The sequence below is a fragment of the Montipora capricornis genome, chromosome 4 (genome assembly GCF_036669925.1).
Source record: "Montipora capricornis isolate CH-2021 chromosome 4, ASM3666992v2, whole genome shotgun sequence".
Taxonomy (NCBI): Eukaryota; Metazoa; Cnidaria; class Anthozoa; order Scleractinia; family Acroporidae; genus Montipora; species Montipora capricornis.
In genome coordinates this window covers 35,467,664-35,487,663 of record NC_090886.1, presented here as the reverse complement: position 1 = coordinate 35,487,663, position 20,000 = coordinate 35,467,664, and the positions used below count along the sequence as shown (strand labels likewise).

At 39.6% G+C, this 20,000-nt stretch overlaps 1 protein-coding gene across 1 annotated transcript in view; it reads right to left on the bottom strand.

The window, feature by feature from the left end:
* LOC138046676 (adhesion G-protein coupled receptor D1-like) overlaps positions 1-20,000 on the bottom strand; it is a 34,500-nt gene that overhangs the window by 13,884 nt on the left and 616 nt on the right. Inside the window, exons 2-5 of the mRNA XM_068893274.1 lie at positions 19,119-19,239; positions 18,525-18,625; positions 17,124-17,226; positions 15,993-16,143 (exon numbers count right to left, since the gene is read on the bottom strand). Of these exons, the coding sequence (XP_068749375.1) occupies positions 15,993-16,143; positions 17,124-17,226; positions 18,525-18,625; positions 19,119-19,148 (385 nt within the window). The 5' untranslated portion in view covers positions 19,149-19,239. The remainder of the gene's footprint in view (positions 1-15,992; positions 16,144-17,123; positions 17,227-18,524; positions 18,626-19,118; positions 19,240-20,000) is intronic.

The following is a 20,000-nucleotide window of genomic DNA, read 5'->3' as shown; positions in this document are numbered from 1 at the left end:
ACGTTTGCTTTGAGAGCCATCGAATGAGGCTTTATTCACAACCCGCGTTAACCAAACCGTTCGAAGATCCTTTAGCAACCCGCTAAATTGAGCACCCAAATTGTTCCCATTGAAAGCAAGCAAATGTTTGCAGAGTTTGGTGGCCCTTAATTCCTTCTCATTGTACAAGTGGCTCGAGTGAAGTAGACGAATAGCTAGCGGAGGTATCGTTCGTGATCTACGTGGAATTTCGAGGCGATCGAATCCTTGAGAGCCAATTTTCTTTTCTTTCGATGATTCCGGCGGCTTCGTCTCGGTGCCCAACCTTGGGAAAGAATACTGATAGAGGGAAAAGGAGAGGAACCAAAAACCACCTAAATCGCTCTTAATAAACTCAGAAATCATACCAGAGACAAAAACACACAAGACTGAAGCAAGGTAAGCTATTTTTGTCTTTTAAATCGTAAATATTTTTTTGAATTTTGACAAAAACCGTTTTCCCCATACAAATCCTTATATTTCTACTCTTGCATAATGTAGTGCAGTACAGCGGATACTCGTGTATCGAGCTTGGGCTACCTGTGAAGAAACGGCTTCGATTTTAAAGTGCTGTTTTGGAAACCGCAACTTGGTCACCAAATCGAGGTAGGCCAAGAACTGCATACATTGACACCATCAAGACTGACACTGGATTGGAGAATATTAAAGAAATAAGAGACGCCATGATCGATCAGTCCATTTGGAACTAAGATTTTGTCTGTCTGTCTGTCAGTCAGTCAGTCAGTCAGCGAGCGAACGAGCGAGCGAGCGAGCGAGCGAGTGAGTGAGTGAGTGAGTGAGTGAGTGAGTGAGTGAGTAAAATAGTAAATAGTAAATAGTAAATCTTTATTGCGCCTTACTCTCCAAAGGGAGGTATCGGTCTCGTTACAATAAAGGTGATGATATCTACTAGAATAACTAATTAACTAAAAAGATCATACAATTACTTGTAATACAATTGGTATAAAATTATTATTTTAATTATTTTGCATTTAGGAAGTCTTTTCTCTTCTGAAACATTAAATATGTGTATTTACCTATTATCTTTGAAGTGCTTTCGTTTTCTAGGGTAAGTAAATACCGTATTTTATCCTCATCATTAAGGCTTTTGAAAACAACATCGTGTGTTGAAAGGAGAGAATGGAGCTCATTTCTAATGTTATCGTACCCTGGGCAATACATCAAGAAGTGCCGCTCATCTTCTATATAGCCTCTATTGCAGACTAAACACGTTCTTCCATCTACTGGGATTGGTGCACCTCTATTTTCGTATTTCCCAGTCTGTATTCGCAAGCTATGAACCCCCAGACGCAATTTTGTCATACTTATTCTATGTGCTGGGTTTCTGATAGTTTTGAGATAGTCTTCCAATTGGTAGTCGAATTTGACTTCTTTGTGTGTAAATTTCTCTCTAGAGCCTTCGGAAGTGTTGTTGCGAGCCTTCAGCCAATTTCGAATGTAGTCCTTTTTAAGCTGATTCTTTATGGAGGAACGAGCATTCTTAATGTGTAGTTGGCTTGATGTATTGCCTATAGAGTGCATTCGTATAGTTTCGTCATTATTTAATACATCAAAAAATTGGCTGTGACTTTTTGCGTGATGAAAGGCTTCCTTTAATAGAGGATTGACTGTTTTATGCTGTAATCTAAGCGAGTAACTAAATATTGAAGCTTTTATGTCTATACTTAAAGGGTACCGTCCAAGTTCTGCCCTACAGGCAATGTTCTCTGTGTACCATGGGGTATTTAGTGTTTGTTTACAGAACTTGATATGGACTTGTTCGATAGTGCTTTTGTCAAAATGGGTCTTATATGATAATAGCTCCGGTCCCCATATTTCGCATCCATATAGTAGTATAGGTTTGACAAGGGCATCAAAAAGCTTATTCTTAATTGTAATTGTGGTCGTATCCGAATTGGAGAACAATCGTTTCACTGTCGCAAGAACTTTATAAGCTTTTTTGCTAAGGATGTCTCTTGCGTAGGTATAGCGACCAGATGAGGTCATTTCTATTCCCAAATATGTTTGTTTGTCGACGATAGGTAATGCTTCTGAACCATATTGGAAAATTTCCTTGTTTTTGGTTTGACCGTTCCCACTAAAGATGATGATATTTGATTTTTTGGTATTCACCTTCAGCTTCCATTCCTCTGCGTGCTTTTTAATGACGTTAATCGATTTCTGTAGTCCTTCTGGAGAGGGACTTAAAACTAACAAATCATCAGCATACATGAGGCAATTTAGAGAATGGCTTCCAATCATTACTCCTGGACAATGGTTGTCCCTAAAGTATTGCGGTAAGTCATTCATAAATAATGAAAATAAAACTGGACTTAAGCCATCACCTTGCCTTATTCCTTTGTTGCATGAGAACATTTCTGTGATAGAGCTTTCATCAGTTTTGACGCAACTTTTAATCGACGAATACATGGATTTAATGACTTTAAAGAATTTGCCTCTAACTCCATATTGGTAGATTTTATAGATCAGCCCGGACTGCCACACGCTATCAAACGCTTTTTCATAATCGATGAAGCCAACATAAAGTTTCTTATGTTGTTTTGTATACTTATTAATGAGTTGCTGTAGGATGAATAAACTATCTGTTGTTCGGGAATTTGGGCGAAATCCAAACTGTTCTGGATTGAGGATGTTATGTTGTTCGATAAACTTGTTCAGCCTGGATTGTAAGATTGATGTAAATAGTTTTCCTAAACAGCTCGTCAATGTGATTCCTCTATAATTTGCTGGAGACCGCTTATCACCCTTTCTTTTATATATCGGTTTTATAACACCTATGTTCCAATGGGTTGGGAATGTTCCACTGTCTAGTATATCATTGAACAGTTTTTCTAATGAAGGCATTAGATAATAGCGTCCGTGTTTAATCATTTCGTTAAGGATAGAATCCATACCCGAAGCTTTCTTCAACTTGAGTTTTGATATTTGTTCATGGATTTCGTTGGTCGTAATAGGCTGCCCTAAAATGTCGTTATTCGGTGAATTTTCGTTTTCCCAGTCCATATCTTCATTTGAAAAGTCCAAAGTGGTGTGCGGTTCCTGGCTATCATATAATAATTTCTGATAATGACATATCCAATCTTCTGACGAAACAGAGGTTTCCTCTTCGACAGCATCGCTTTTTCTAAGTTGATTAATATACCTCCAGAAATCTTGACTGTGTTTTGGGTGTAAAGCATTAATTTCATTTACTATTTGGTTTTTGTATCTTTTATGCATCATTTTGACATGCTTTTTGTATTTCTTTTTAAGAACAAAGTAATCTTGTCGTAGTGATTGGTGAGAACTGGGGTTAATTTTCTTTACTAATTGTTGCAGTTGTTTCTTTAACTGTCTGCAGGTGTGATCGTACCATGGTTTCTTTTCTTTGGTAGTTTTAGATGTTTTCCGCGATGTTTTCCGCGATGTTGCTAGGCACGATTTGGCCACCGAATTGATAATTTGGTTAAATTGCGAGATTTCATCGTCTACTGATGCGTGGTGTTTTGAGTTGAAGGAATCAAATAATCTTTGAACATTAGGATTGGATAATGCACTGAGAAATTTGTCTTTTGAATCTGCCTTCCAAAGAAACTTTTTAAAGTTCTTTTGAGTAGGTGCCGCTTTGCATAGTGGTTGTCTAGGTGCATTGTCTTTTACCATGTGAGAGCGGTAGGGAGTTAATTTTAGACTGATAGGACAATGATCTGAGTAGGTTGTCAAGGCTTGAACTTGAAATCCTAATATCGTCTTTATAAGGTCTTCACTTGCTAGTGCGTAATCGACTGTGCTTGCCCCATTAGTTTGATAGCAAGTGTATTTTCCATCGAGATCACCTGTTAACCTGCCATTCAAAATTCGCAATCTATTTCCTATGCATAATCGTAATATTTCTCTTCCTACTTTGTTGATTGTGTAGTCCGCGTTGTTTCGCTTTGGGCAATCCGTGTCTCGATTGTAGGTATTATGAATTGTTAAAAAGTCATCCGCATCGTTTTCAATGAAATCGTTTAATGTCCCCGTTCTCGCATTGAAGTCACCAAGTAAAAGAACTTGGCCTTGGGTAGAGTACTTATGAATTTCTTTTTCTAAGATACTGATAACGTCTTCTCCTGCCTTTCGTTGTGATTGTAGTGGGGGTAGATAAACTGCAGCCAGGAAAATGTCTGCCTGGAGTCCAAGCAATTGCTTATGTAATCGGCACCAAATTATGTTGGGGGAATCACTGTGTATACGAGAAACAAAATTTTGATGATAGTCTCGAATTAATACCGATACCCCTGCTTGGCCTCGTCTGCTTACGGTGTTTTTAACGGTTGAGTACACTGTGTACCCTTGAAAAGTTAATGTCTCGTCTTTTGCCCATGTTTCTTGGAGACAGATAATATCAAATTTGGATAGCTTAGATTTAATTGATTTAATGTTCAATTTGGTATTCGAGACGGTTTGTTTCGTCGGTTTAAGCCTAGTTTTTAGGCCTTGAATATTCCAAGAAATTATATTAAAAACGTTATTTTGATTATTCATCTTGAAGAAATAATAGTAATGATTAGATAAATTAAAGTACGTTAAAAAATAAACGATAACTGTTGGACTACGTAAAAAATTAATAGAATAATATCAGTCGAATAAATACGACTAGATTGATTTGCATAAGCTGGTGAAAGTAAGTGACTATTAAAGTAAAGCTTACTGTTGATTTCCGCTTTTATGTTCATGGACCGTTTTGAAGTGTAGCCAGAAGTAAATTCAGCAATTGCTGTGACGGGTCCCTTGATAGGTTCCTAGTTCCGTTTGGTCGAGTGTTGAAATGTTGAGTGTGAGTGAGTGTGAGTGAGTGTGAGTGAGTGAGTGAGTGAGTGAGTGAGTGAGTGAGTGAGTGAGTGAGTGAGTGAGTGAGTGAGTGAGTGGGTGGGTGGGTGAGTGAGCGAGCGAGCGAGCGAGCAAGCAAGTAATGGAGGTTAATGTGTGCCCGACTCAGCCTATGTTAATATTGGATTAAGAAGATAATAATGATGATTATGATGAAAAATCCGAGTGCTTCTTTGCAGGAGTCTAACCTATACTCACAACCTTCCGATTACTAGTTCGGATTCTCTACCACCGAGGTACAAAAGACTGTGGGAGCCAAGCCATTAAAGCATCTGAACTCGTAACCGGAAAGTCGTAGGTTAGAGTCTGCAAAGGAGTACTCGGATTTTTTCCGAATATTCCCGAGTCAACATCGCCGGACAAGTAAATCTGTCATTTGATTCTCTGAAGTTAACATGGAACATACAGTCGAACCTGTATATAACAGCCCTGTATTAAGCGGCCAGTTTTCAAAGTCCCGATTTTTCGCTCATACAAACGCTGTATTTGTTACCTGTATATTAGGCGGCCACCCTGTGGCCGTCCCATGTTTGTCTTTCTTTGTTATTTTTACCTGTATTAAGCGGCCACCCCTGAACGGAAACTAAGCCGTATGCCATTTTATGTGGTGTTTTATTGTGTTTAAAATGCAATCCATCATCACTATGAAGAAATATCATTTGCAAAGCTACTGTAAACTGACAATCGGCTCTTTAGTGTCGTTAACGCTTTTCAGATGTCCGCAATGTGCTTAAGTACAATACAAAATTAAAAACGCAAAAAAAAAAAAAAAATCGTTTTGAAGATATGCTTCACTCTTCAGCTAGAAATTCCTCTTCAATTAGCTTGTTCTTTAGCCATGTGATGGAGAATGGATCGCCTTCAAACCCATACTCGCAAGGGATTTCTAGGCCATAACCTCCACCTCTGTTAACTCGCTTGCCCTTTCACCGTAACTTTCCCTTTGCTTGTAGGCCGTTTCAAAAAATTTGGTTAGCCACAATGCCATCAACTTAGGTGCATGTCCAATCACTTCATAATCGTCCATAATTTAATTAGGGTGAGAATATGGTTTCGAAGCGGTTTTGCCACGTCCAGATCTTGTAACTCTCGGTGTAACACTAGATTTCCGTAATTTTGGGCGAACAATTGCCACAGTATTCGAGTCTTCCTTATTTTGCGGCTCTCGCCTCAATGCGTACGTCTCATCGACTTTTGGCTCCCATATACTCACGTATGCATGGTACCCACGGATATAAAAGTAGACGTGAAGAAGTTCCTTTGTCATATTTTAGCTGTAGAAAGAACTTTCCAAGTGAGCCACATCAGATTATGAGTCAACAGTGGGGTGTTTTACAAAACGTCCGCCGATAATTTGGTAGTCAAAAAGGCGAGAAATGTCTAAAGCCGCTCCAATAGACCTCTCTTAGGTAATTTGTATATTTTCAATTTTTACCAATTCCTTTGACCCGAATAATTGTGTGTCTATTCCAACAGTGAAAGAGTTTAAAACCCATGGCTCAAAAAGAATGTTTGTTCCTGCCGTGATGCTTTCCAATGTGATGTCTTTAGCGCCCAAGATAGACGAAATTCGAGTCGCTATTATAGATGCAAATGTGGATGTCGCTTGCTTTACAGAGACATGGTTGCGTGAACACATAAACGATGATGTTATTGCAATACCCGGCTATAACATCATTCGCCGTGATAGAAAGCAGCACCAGCACGGCGGGGTGTGTATGTACATTAACAAGACCATCAAGTGCGAAATATTAGACGAACTATCAGATGAAAAGTTTGAAGTTATATGGGTGAAATTGCGTCCTTATAGGCTTCCCAGGGGGATGTCGTGCATTGTTGTTGCTAATGTTTACCACCCGCGGACTGAATGCGGCGCTCCAGATGCGGAGATGTTGAGTTTTCTGTACGAGTCTATGTCATCTAACGAAGCTCGTTTTCCGAGCTATGGCATTTTAATTGCGGGCGATTTCAACAGGCTTGACACTAGCGGTTTTCAAAATGTGTTTCAACTCAAGCAAATCGTCAAGTTTCCCACCCGTGGCAATCGCACGTTAGACCCTATTTTTACAAACATGAAGTCATTTTATAAAGATCCTATTAATCGCCCAGCGTTTGGGCTTTCAGACCACATCACCGTTGAACTCCATCCCTTAGAACGTTGTGAACACGCCAATGGAAATCGGAGAGTGATGTCAAGAGACCTCAGAGAAACTAAAAAGATCGCCGTGAGTCAGTATTTGAGAGAGGTTGACATCTTGTCTCTAGTTCAAGACAAGGACTTATGTGAGGAGAAGACCCAAGTGCTTGAAAAGGTGATCATTACAGGCCTCGACGGAATTATGCCGTTTAAATCAAAGAAAGTTGCTTCTAATGAGCCGCCATGGGTTAATGTTTCTCTCAAAACGCTCATTCGGCGTCGCCAGCAAGCCCTGGTCAGCGGTAATATGATCGACTATAACATTCTTGACAGGTCACAAAAACCACTGAGCATGCTCACTTATTTCCCGCCATCAATGTTTCAAAATGGCGGACGACAAATGAGATTTCCCCACGTACTTTAACCTCTCACCAGGCCGCTCGTACATTTGTTCAAATTTTAATAATCGGTTGAGTTGCGCCTTCGACGTTTCTAGTTTACCTCTGTACGAAGTTTAGAGAGATCGGCGGTTGTTATCCACAAGATATTGTCCCTTATCTGATTCCTTCTCGTGTGAATGTTCGCTGCTAGTGGAAGATGAACCGGACTCTGTTTTTCTCGTTTGTTAAAGCTGCCCATGGTTTGTTAAGCTTGAGATGTGGACTACGTTTACGTTGTTTTTTCCACAAGAAAATATCAAAAATGACTTTTTTTTCGTTCCAATGGTCTTGAGAAAACACTTCCTAAAGGTGTTGTTGTGGATTTAAACCGAAAGGAGCGACTGCATGAAGTTCATATAATGGCGTGAGTGACGAGACTAAGTCGGATCGTGTGCAAAATATGACTTCGCAAACTAATTTGTGAGTAATAAATTACAATTTTGCTTTTCCGCTTAGCGTTCGTCTAGCGTTATCGCTCCATCATGATTGTAATTTCACGTTAAGAAATGCTTTAATATCGTCCATTTATCTTTGTACGCTGCTCTCTTTTGATGTGAAAATAAACTGGATTCGTCTTAAGTTCGATTTTAAGGTCATTTATATTTCCTTTTCTGGTGAATGTCTAAGTTATTGTACTTTTTAGCAGTCACAACTCAACGATCCTTGCGTTCAAGTAGTTACCAAGTTATGGATTTGCAATTAATTTGAGTTTAAAATCAAAATCAAAATCCATGTTGAGTTAAAATAATGTTTGGAAGAACAGAAGTGCAGGTACAGATATATATAGATCTCTATAGATTCAGGTTCGTGACTGTTTTGCAAATCTTTTTTTTTTTAGACTGTTGTTTTCTGGAAGCATTAATGATGTAATTTTGGTTTTTGGGGGACTATCATGTGTTGTTGGATCAAGGAATCTGTTTTGAGTCAAGTATGGTTGACAGTGGATAGTTTTTCCTGAAAAGGCTGAAAGGAAGCATTATTACCTTGGACTTTTTTTGGTTACACCCCACATGTTTGTTCTTTTCTTAGATGGCAAAATTTATTAATATATTATGTGATTTGGAGCTGCAGCTAGAAACAGTGTCCCATGCATAAGGTCTCATTGGGTTTGATGGCAGTAAAATAATTTTGGTAAAAAATATGTTTAGGGTTTTTATCATAACTTCTAATCTTGGTCCTGATGGACTTCAAACATGCTCTATCATTTTGCACAAGGAACTGGTCAATCAACCGTTACCTTTTGGTGTATTTGCAATAAGATCTTTGGATATCAATTGATTTATTTTTCTTATCCCTTATGTGTAGATATCCTAGGTCTGTCACATAGTTAGTTTTAAGCTTTTATTTCCTGTAGTGTATCTTTAGTATAGAGAGCACATGACCCCGCAAGCATGTATTATTGCTTTGATTAATGATGATTGTGTTTGAAGAAAGGATCTTGTAGTCTTGTCTTGTAGATGAGGCAAAACAGCCTCAGTTGTATTTGCATTATTATTTCTGAGTGTTACTTTTAAAGGGCAAACCATTAAAAAGTGCACATAGTTTGCAGGAATCCAGGAAAATTATTCCAAATATTCATTGACTTGAAGTTCCTGAAGCAGGTAAATCTTGAAGAGTTTACGTAACAATACTTGGAATATACAACATTTTTATATGGGAATGTTTTAGTCCACAGAATTTATTTTCTTTATGTTGAGAAGTACTGTAAGAGCTGTCAGGTAACTCAGATGGAAATTTGACAGACCTTAGCTGTAATTCAAATTATTAGTACAGTTTTGGTCGTTAGTGGAACATAATATTTTATTGGGACATTTTTTAGTGAGTGATTAACCCATTGACTCCTGGGGATTCCTCATTGACAAGTGAAATCATCTGGCATTAGATAGAGTAAAATACTAAGTATGGGCAGTTTAGGCTGGTTTAGGGGTGAAAGGGTTAAAGTGCTATTTGTTAGTTTGACTTTCTTTTTCTTCATTTGAACCAAATCAAGTGATTAATCATCACCTCCACCATGCTTTGCTTTGCTTTGGTTTGGCTTTTAGAACAAAGTATCAAAGTTGAAGCTGGTGGCTCGAGGAGTAAACTATAAAGACTATAATGGTATTTGAGTATATATTGTAGAACAAATTTGCCTATATCATTAAGTCAATGGGAATCCAAACATGAGGATGCAGTTTGCTCAGGAGGGGTTTTCCCTATAAAAATGGCAGGCCACTTATTGGATTTTTTTTAAACAACCCTTAAAGGTAACAGGACCTTGTTTTGTGGACGTAGGCTAAAGAAATCTGACCCCTTAGAGGAACCAGTTCTAAAGTGACAAATGACTGGCAAATAACTTTTACTTATGAATTATTCATAAGTAAAAGTTATTTGCTCGTGTACCAAATTGTCTTACAGTTCCAGTCATTTTTCAGATTGATAGCCTTAAATGTACTGCAGCAACTCTGCCAGCTGTTTGGTCTCAGCATCATAGGCAGTACAAATCCACATTTTTTTCTCCAAAAAGGAACAAAAAGAACCCCTGTCATTTTCGTAAGGGAGCCCCCCTTGGGGCAGTTTGTTTACTTTACCACCATTGTTTAATACTATCCAGGGACTAAATCAAGAATGGAAATAGATTACAGTTTGAAAAAATATGCCACTTTTTTTTACTTCTTACACTTACTGCATTCAACTTTAATTTATTCATCCTTGGAAATGGTAGGAATGATTAGTATTCTTTAAAGCAATTGCTAAAAATTCATTGCACCTAATGTTGAAATATTTTTTCCATATGGAAAGGTAACAGCAGTTTTTTCTGTGAAAGCCTTCTCTGGAAAACTCCAACGTGGGATTACGCCCCTTTCAAATGTAGCTTTGTATGCTTTTGCTTGATGACTTTGAACAATTATTACATAAATATGAAGTTATGGAGTTTTCTAAAAGTTAAATCTAATGGAAGGGGATTTAAATTATTGAAACCACTGTCTTGCAACCAGAGTCCACTAAGAGAGGTTAAATAATCTATTGCACTGGAAGTATTTAGTAGGCCAGCATGAAATTTGTTTTGGATAATAGCACTGAATCACCTTCAACAAGTTTTCTAAACTTTGAAGATACCTAATTTTATATCCTCCTGCTGTTTTATTGCTGGAAGATAAAACCAATTCTTGATTAATTATTTTTGTTGTCACATTAACCCACTACAATGTGTTGAAAGTGTATTATTAGCTGTAGTAATATTTTGTTACAGTAAAATCCCCCCTGCTAGTGAGCTGGATTTCTGAATCAAATTTTCAACTTGGAATACCGGTATTGGTTTTGGCTATAATTCAGAGTTAACCTAATCTATGTTTATTTCTATAATTTGGAGGGAAGCAAACGATTGGCATTTGCTTGAACTGACTACAGCAAAATATAATTGCAACGAAAAGGTTTCCTTCTAGTGTACCCAATATGAGGTGCTTATATGGCATGTCATGTATGACATTGGTGCTAAATTCACTTTAAAATTTATCTTTGAACGACTGAAATACATTTCTAACTTTTCAGGAACGTCATGCATTTCTTTTTTTTTCTCCGTCTTAATAAATTAGCCTCCATGGACCACTTGAATGGCCATTTTAACAACTTAATTTTAAAGAAAAATGCAAAAATCTTAACATTTTCTGCTAGATGCGGGCCCCCGCGGAAACAGTGTACAAATATTTAGTCGAAAGAGAAACCGTTTGGAAATTTAGTGATATATTTTTTGCTCCACTTTTTAAAAGATAAACGCATGAATTGAAATCAAGATGGTACTCCATTAGCCGGTAAGCTCCACAAACAAATTTCCACTCAAACACTGTCACAGCAACCTGGACTCGCGTTGACCTTGAAATTGTTAAAGAAATTTGCCTCGTAGCACTGTTGGCTAAAAGGTACTGTGGCCCACAACTAAAAAGAGAATCTCGCTGGCATAAAAACGCACTATGCAGTCAAACATTCATCCGTTTTACTGGCCTGAAAAAGGCCCTTTTTTATTATGGACGGAGATCGGATAAACACCCGATGGCAGCCATGTTTTTCGCCAGTGAACAGTAAGTCAGTGGTTACCGTCTTGCGCACGCGTCCTTAAAAAGCAACCTTAGCCAATCAGCGGTTTTTGAGACCTGTCAACATTCTTCGCAATAAAGTCAACCGTGCTAAGAAGAACTGCCGAGCTAAATTCTACGAGGCTTAGGTAAAACATCTTAAATCATGTAAGCCTGCAGTCTGGTGGAAGGAAGTAAAAAATCTTAGTGGTTTTGCACCACCTGCTCGCCCCGAGCCACTTGTAGATTTCCAGCACGTCGTCGGCGGACAGGACGAGCCCCCTAAGGACTCTCGGTTCCTGGCGAATCTGATCAATTCCAGATTCCTCTCTCCTATGAGTGTGTTCGAACCACTACGTGCGCGACCGAGCGAGCACAATAACGCAGCACTTGTTGAGCCACGCCCGAGGCTCATCACGGAATATTCTGTTCTACAGAAGCTGCGCACTCTCAACCCCAACAAAGCGTCTGGTCCTGATCAAATCCCCTCTCGGCTTCTCAAATATAATGCGGATATACTTGCTGCCCCTGTAGCAGACATCCTGAATTCTAGCTTCCAGGAGAGTCGCCTACCTAAGTCATGGAAACGAGCGGATATTACACCCCTCCCTAAGCAGTCACTAGTGCTTGATGTTAACAGGCATCTGCGACCTATATCACTAACGCCAATACTGTCAAAAGTGGCCGAAGACTATGTGGTTGAGGAATACATCAAGCCAGCCGTCCTGGTCAAAGTTGATTGGAATCAATTTGGAACGGTTCCCAATTCCTCTACTGCGCATGCTCTCATTAGTATGCTGCACACATGGTATCAGAAGACCGACGGCAACAGCTCTACGGTCCGTGTAGTTCTATTTGACTTCAAGAAGGCTTTCGATCTGATTGATCACCGCATTCTATTGGAGAAGCTTAAGAACTTTAACATGCCTGAGTGGGTTCGTCTGTGGATTGAAGATTTCCTCACTGATCGGCACCAAAGAGTCAAGCTCTCTCAAGAGTGGGGTAGAGTCCCTGCCAGCGTACCACAAGGGACTAAGCTTGGTCCCTGGCTCTTTGTGGTGATGATCAACGACCTCCAAGTCGAAGGCGTTAATCTATGGAAATATGTCGACGTCACCACCATAAGTGAAACAACCCACAAGAGTGATTGTAGTCAGATCCAAACAGCTGTAGATAATTTAGTTCGGGCAGCTCATGCAGATCGGTTCCAGCTGAACGAAGCAAAATGTAAAGAGTTGCAGATTTGTTTTGCTAGATCTAAGCGTTCATTTCCACCTGTCGTCATCAATAATAAGAACATCGAAGTTGTTAAGAGTGCCAAACCTTTGGTTCTCTTCATCTCTGATTTGAAATGGAACGCGCATGTTGCTGAGATAGTTAAGAAGGTAGCTTCCAGACTGTACTTCCTGAGGCAGTTAAAACGAGCGAGCCTCGACCCGCTCGAACTTGTATGTTTCTACACCACATGCATTCGGCCGGTCGCCGAATACGCGTGCGAGACCTTTCATAATAGCCTTCCCATATACCTATCAGATGAACTGGAAAGGCTTCAAAAACGCGTCTTTCGTATCATCTATCCCACGTTGAGCTATTCCGAGGCGCGCGTCGCCCTGGGGCTGCCGCTATTAAGCGCTCGAAGAGAGGAACTCACCACGTGCCTCTTCGATAAGATCCTTCAAGACCCCAACCACAGGCTCCATCACTTACTGCCGCCAAAGAATGAATGCCAAGTAACTCTCAGGAAAAAGAGGACTTTCAATGTCCCTCTTTGTAAGACAAATCGCTTTCAGCGGAGCTTTTTAATGGCAAATTCTTCCTGTTCTTAGCTTTTAGTTCTCGGTGTGCAACTTTGCTTTTAATAAATATTTAGATTTAAATTTTTCACTTGTAAATAGCCGTAATTCAGCCCTTGTCTGCAATGGTTTTATTTAATAAAGCTATCTATCTATCTATCTAGCTATCAATGCTCGCAAAGTTGACAGTTCACGACTTGCTCTGCAAATAAAAGTTTCGAGTGCTGAAGCGCCAGACTTACATGTCCGACTTTTTTAAGACTTCGTATTTCCTACCCTATTACTACTTTAACTTGAACAGTTTTGTTTTCTATTGTGCTACTTTTAATTAGAAACATTTCCGTTATTTATACACATTGAACAACTATGAAATGACGGAATTAGATATTTTGTTGTGAACTTAGTCATAGAAATGCAGTACAATAACTGTATACTTTAATGTTACTTTTATTATGCCGTTAGGTTACAAGTTGGCACTGAACTTTGTTTAAAGCCAGTAGATCGCTTGAAAGAGTGTTGATTGTTCCATTGTTTCCTTGCATGAAGTGTATTTGTAGGATACGCCATTAAAATTGACATTAGACCGCGCCCAGTGAGTATTTTTAGTGATCCTGTATTAAGCGGCCACCTGTATTAAGCGGCCAGTTTCTCAAGTCCCGAGGGTGGCCGTTATATACAGGATCGATTGTATCTCTCAGTACAATGATTATGGTCATAATGCTTAGATTCATTGTTTGAATTGTCTGTGTTATCTTATGATATGGAATGTCATTATTGCGGCGAGCCACAAAGCAAGCAGCAACACTAATCTTGACGGTCTCCCTGTGTGCTCTATGTGCCAGGAAAAATCTCGATTTCTCGATTTTGTGTCTGTCTGTCTGTCTGTTTGTCTGTCCAGATGATTTTGACGTCATTCTGTGACCCTCCAGCAAGAAAAAAATGGCGTCCGCAGTCGAGGAAGCAAAAACGAATTTTTGTCGAAGTCACAGAAAAATTACATTGTTGGCTTCTTTGGAGCCTAGCGAAGGCATCTGGCTGGTTTTTATCGCAAAACATCGCAATCGTAACCGATATTAATGGGAAAAATTGTAAAGTTCTGACTCTGTTGCATAAACATCGGCATTAGTATTCCACGTGACTTGTCTATAACTTCGGCCGTTAACTTGTTTTCCACTTTCAAAATTACCTACTTTTTGCGTAGAGTACCTTTTAGAATGATTTCAGGTTTCTGATATGATACTTTTTGATTGGGAGGCATATTGTGACAAAAAAATCATGACTTCTGACGAGGCGTCAGGGGCACCCAACGACCAATTTGTTGTAAAATGTATTATTATACCCCAGTTAATGAAAATAAATGTTATTAAGGCATTTTCAGGTGTTTTTCAGTGTTGCTGGGAAAGCATTATCTGTTCCTTTTTCCCAGCAAGACACACAAGAAATTTCCCAGCCAGCTAGATAAGTTTTCAGAGTTTCTACAGCCAGCTCGGGTTGAAATGCTAGAAAAAGTCAGTAATTCCCAGCCAAAACCTCTATGACAATAATAAATTTCCCAGCCAGCTCATCGGAACACCTGTATTTTTGCCAGCCAGCAAGATTCCTCTGGAGCAGATAAAGTGAGGAACGGATTCGTTGGGTGCCCCTGACGCGTAAGTTACGTTATCGCTTTTGCCTGCATGCCTTTAATCACGTCTCTAAAAAATAAACTTAAAATATTCGCGGAAGGTCGATTTCTCTGAAATTTCAAAGGGTGATTGCTAAAGAGTGGACCTTTGCTATCAATTAAAACATCTCTGTTTTGCAAGAGAATAATGCGACCTTTGAATTGTGTTCGTGAGTGACGTGATGTTTATCTTTGTCCTTGTTGTGCAAATTTTTACAGGGAAAAGAAATGAAATTACAAAAAATTTCTACCGAAAGAACGTTAAATCTCCATTTTGAGCATTTATTTGAACATAAAAGAAGCAACACTTAGCCGGAAATAATATTATAAGTCAATACTTAGAAAAAAAATTGCAAAGGGGTTCATATATAAGTTAAAAGACATCTTTTATGCAGTTGAGTCAATAGAAACATTGTTGTCTTAAATCATTGAATTGTTTCAATGTATTAAATACAACTGCAAGCTTTAAAAGTTGTGCAAATATTACTCAATACTTCCACATCTCATTCGCATCACTTCACTTGCAAATGCAGCAACTTAACAAATCGACGTGGTCAAAATGTTGTGGACTCAGGAGACCCAGCCGAGTGAGTCCACAACAAATTTTGACCGCTGTGATGACGAATATCGTTGTTGATAAGAATACAGACAACGCTGAACCACTTTCGATTTGTTTTTTGCCACAATATTCAACGCCAAAGAAATTTTTTATCAGTTCAGAGCGTGACCAAAATCATGACACGAAGAAAGAGCAAAGCGTTGTCTAAAACTTTCTCGCAATATGATAGTTTTTTTTTTCCAGAATGGGCGTTCCTGATTGGCTATTACATTGTGTGACAAATTGACGCAAGCATGACGCGTACAGCGCTGTCTAGACTCTTATCAACAACGGAAAATTAGCCAATCAGATTGCGAGATTACAAGCAATTGTAGTAAAATGGAATATAGAAGTACTGTATGATACGTTGCAGGAGCTACGAAATCGATACAGTTTGATTTTAACCATTATGGGCTTACCCCATGACAAGAGATGATACACGAGCATTTTATGGCTAACGTTGTAGACCTTAACAGTGAACAAGTAAAGATGAATTCCATCCACCAGCATCCAGCATAAAGCGGCCATAAAAAAGTACTGCATTAAAGCTGCTGCCGCCACACAGGCGCCCTGTAAAATATAATTGAGAAGCCGGTCATTGGTGCGACTGACTGCGAGAACAGATGCACTAGGATCCGTAACCTCCCTTCCAAGGCATGAGGGACCTGTAGAGTGGAGTATGAGTTGATGCACAAAGAAAAAAAATAGCGCAATCGAAAGCTAGTACGCATGTGCAGAACAGAGAATTCCTATTCGTGACAGCGTTTGTGCTCCAATCTGGAGTTTGCTATTATAACCAGGGGCCCGTTTCTCCAACGTCCCGAAATCTTTTTGGACCAGAAAGGGCATTTACAAAACTGCTATCCGATTTTTTTGACAAGATGGCCTTTTGACATGTTTTCAAAATAACGAAAAGGAAAATGGCTATGAAGTTTGGTGACTCTCCGTTCATAAAGTACATAGGGAGTTATGTCACTCGAAAAAGTGTCGGGACTTTCGACGGGTCCTAGGTCATACCATAACGCCGAGTCTTTGCGACCAGTGTTTGGTTTCTTTGACGATGATTATGAACAAACTAGCTTTATTAATACTTGCAGTACAGGGCCTACGCTTCATACCCCTGACGAACTAACTGGCCCGTTTTCTGGGGCCTTAGTGTGAGTTTCGGCACTTGTGCAGGCCCTTGTTTCGGCCCTTGTGCAGGGATGGCGCAGTGGTGAGAGCACTCCCTTCCCACCAATGTGGCCTGGGTTCGATTCCCTGACTGAGGGCTGTTTGTCATTCGGCCTGGCGTATTGATAATAGTGGTTAGTTATTAATGACCATCGAGTGTGACATTTTATATACACACAGCAGCATCACCTCGCCAACCTAACGCAATATTATGTAGTTCTCATAAAGTTTCACACCTGACTATAGCGTATCAATTCGATCTAGTAACTACTTAGCGCGCTCGCCTCACATCCTATGTAATTAGAAAGTCTGTTTTTCCTTTTGTTCGCCTCGTCTTTCTCTCATCCATTTTTCTCATTCATTCGGTTTTTTCTAACCTTATTGGCCGTGGCATTAATTCCAACAAGAAAGGTGATTTGTCCTGTCAATAGAGAGGACATCAAGCTCACACGAATCTGGAATAAAGGCGAACTCCTCTCTCTAGAGAAAAGTAAACAAAAAGAACATGAACTCACACATCAATTATTTGTTAATTATGAAATGGAGGTGGGCGGCCGGGTCACTACTGTAAATGTTCTATTAGAGCCCCTTCTCCCCCTCCCCCCCCCCCCCCCCACGCTTATTCACGGCATCGTTTTTACACTTCATTTTCTTTTGTTACCACCGTCGGTGGTATCGCCGTTATGACGGATGACGCAAAAAATAGATTCCTTAGTAGCTTCCTTTGTCCTTTTGATTGCCCCTCAACATTTGTACCCAGATCATTTGCATAACGGCACATGTTACATATACATTCATATTTAACCACTCCCCACAGGGGCCTCTTTGGGCAAATGATACATATAATGATGCAACAGAACAAAAACTGTTTTAAGAATCAAGTGCAGCCGAGAAGTTGAACCAGGGATCAAATTCAATAAAGGGTCAGAACTCATCTCGAAGCAACCACCCTAACCACTGGGCCACAGTCCCTCCTTCGAAAATACTTTGAGTAGCTTCTAGTCTCAAACAAACTCGACCAATTGTCTCTTTTCCCAATAAAAGGAGAAAAATCTTAATACTACTACTACATTTTTAAAGCTTTCTGATCTTGATAATAGGGAGCTTACGAGTCGACGACGTTCGCACGACGGCGCCGTTGGGTCACCTCATGGTACCCCGTCACCGTCCTGTAGAATTTGTACTTTTATAAGATTTTCACACAAGAACTATGGAACGTTCGATTCGGAAGAGAAAACAAACGATGAATGCAAGGCTCAGTTTCGTTTCTACAGGCCTAAGGAGGACATTTATAAACTTGCTGAACAGCTTCAGCTGCCTGACGAGATGACCACTTCTTATGCATGTGTCTCAAGGGCTATGCATGACGATTTGGCTTTAAATTTCGCTAGCGCTTTTGTTTTTAGTTGGACTATTCGCCATGGTGCAGCAGAAGGTCGTTACTTCAATAAAATGCCCCTAAATGTGATACTTGATGACTTGGCAAAAACACCTGGAGCATCAAGAGAAAATTTGACCACTAACCTCGCTTCTATTTTCAATATCGTCAACTTTCGCGCGACTCCGGCAAGTGCTCATAGAGGCATGCAAGCACACATATCCCGCAACGTCACGGCGCCGTCGTGCAAAGGTCCTTAATAAAATGATTCAATCGTGCAAATGGCCCATTACTATTACGTCTTTGTGACTTATGCCTATATAGATTGGTTGCATATCACAAACACAACTCCACGCAGAAACTCTTAAGATGATTTATTTCATATATTTTTGTGACGTACGTTAGCACCAAGTGGCTGATTATAGTGATGACAGATCCCAGGATAGACAATCCCAAGCCTACATACGTGAGGATCTCCAATAGGTTCCTGTCCGTTTGAGACTGTTAAAAATTGTGAAAAATCATTAATAATTCATGAAGAACAACTGAGGACAACACAATTCAGATCACATAACATTTAATGGTACAGATAAGAATGAAGATCTCATCGTCATCGACCCTATTCGCTAAGGCGGATCGAAACATATTTTACACTGCTCTAATGGCAGGCAAGTTCCGTAACCCAAACATCTCACACGTGTGTTATTTTGCTCGGTTTGTCTTTTATGGTTTTTTCTAACACATAATACATACATAATAAATATACATTGTATATATTGGAAGTTGCTGTTGGTATTTATAAAACAAAAGTATAAACTTTAGCCTATTTGAACTCTATAAATACAAACGGTGCTCAATTTTAAAATAACTTTTGTAATTCAGACCGTGCTTATTTTGTAGTGCTGGTCTCGCTTCTCTCGTCTCATACACGACATGATGTTTTATGAAATTATTTGACTATTATGGAAACGATTACAGTTTTTTGTGCACTTACGAGTTTAGCATCAACATGTATGAGGTCCATGAGCACTGCAAAATGTGTTAAATGGTTGCAAACACACGTTGTTTCTGAGCTGCCGGGTGTAAAATTGACGTAACAACCGTCCCCTGACCATCTTAATGAATAGAGAAATGTTAGTGTATTTAATGAACAGTTTGTAAAATGAATCTTCAATTGGTGTCGAAAGTAATTTGGGGATTGTTTTGGTTTTGCCGCGCGTTTCCCGTGCTGTGCGTCATGATTGGCTCGATTTTATTTATAGGACGCCTCCCTTGGGAGATTCAGCACGTCCACTGCTGTAAAAACCAATCAAAACAAAGCTATCTCAGCATCAAAGGAAATGTGATACTTTTCGCTGGAATAACCTGTTCCTAAAAAAACAAATAATAAAATAAAATAAAACTAAAAATAAAAATTCGGAAAAGGGTTAAATCAAGGAATTAGTGGAGATAGAGACCCCCCTTGATGAGCTCCTGTCCACGCGCGCGAAGGACCATGGGTAAGAAATATGGTAACTCATCTGTTCGAGAAAATTTGGTTTTGGTCCCTGTACGACCATACGTCCACCCCTCCATGTATGACAATGTGACCAGAATCACGTGATCATATCGCGGGCTCAAGTTTAGAGCTTAACCAGGCGGCTATATTCCAACTAGTTTACGTAAATCATTTTATGATCAATTGACACCTGTCAAAACAAGGCATCGGCTGAGTAGTAACACGTGACCATGTCGAGGGCTCGAGTTCAGAGCTCATCGAGGTCAGCTGTTGACCGCTGACCAGGTACTGGGTTTCGATTGGATCGCAGGCTCAAGCCAGGTTAACCTATTGTAAGAATAAATAAACCGAGAGCTCCGCTTTTAGGCTTGGCTAAAT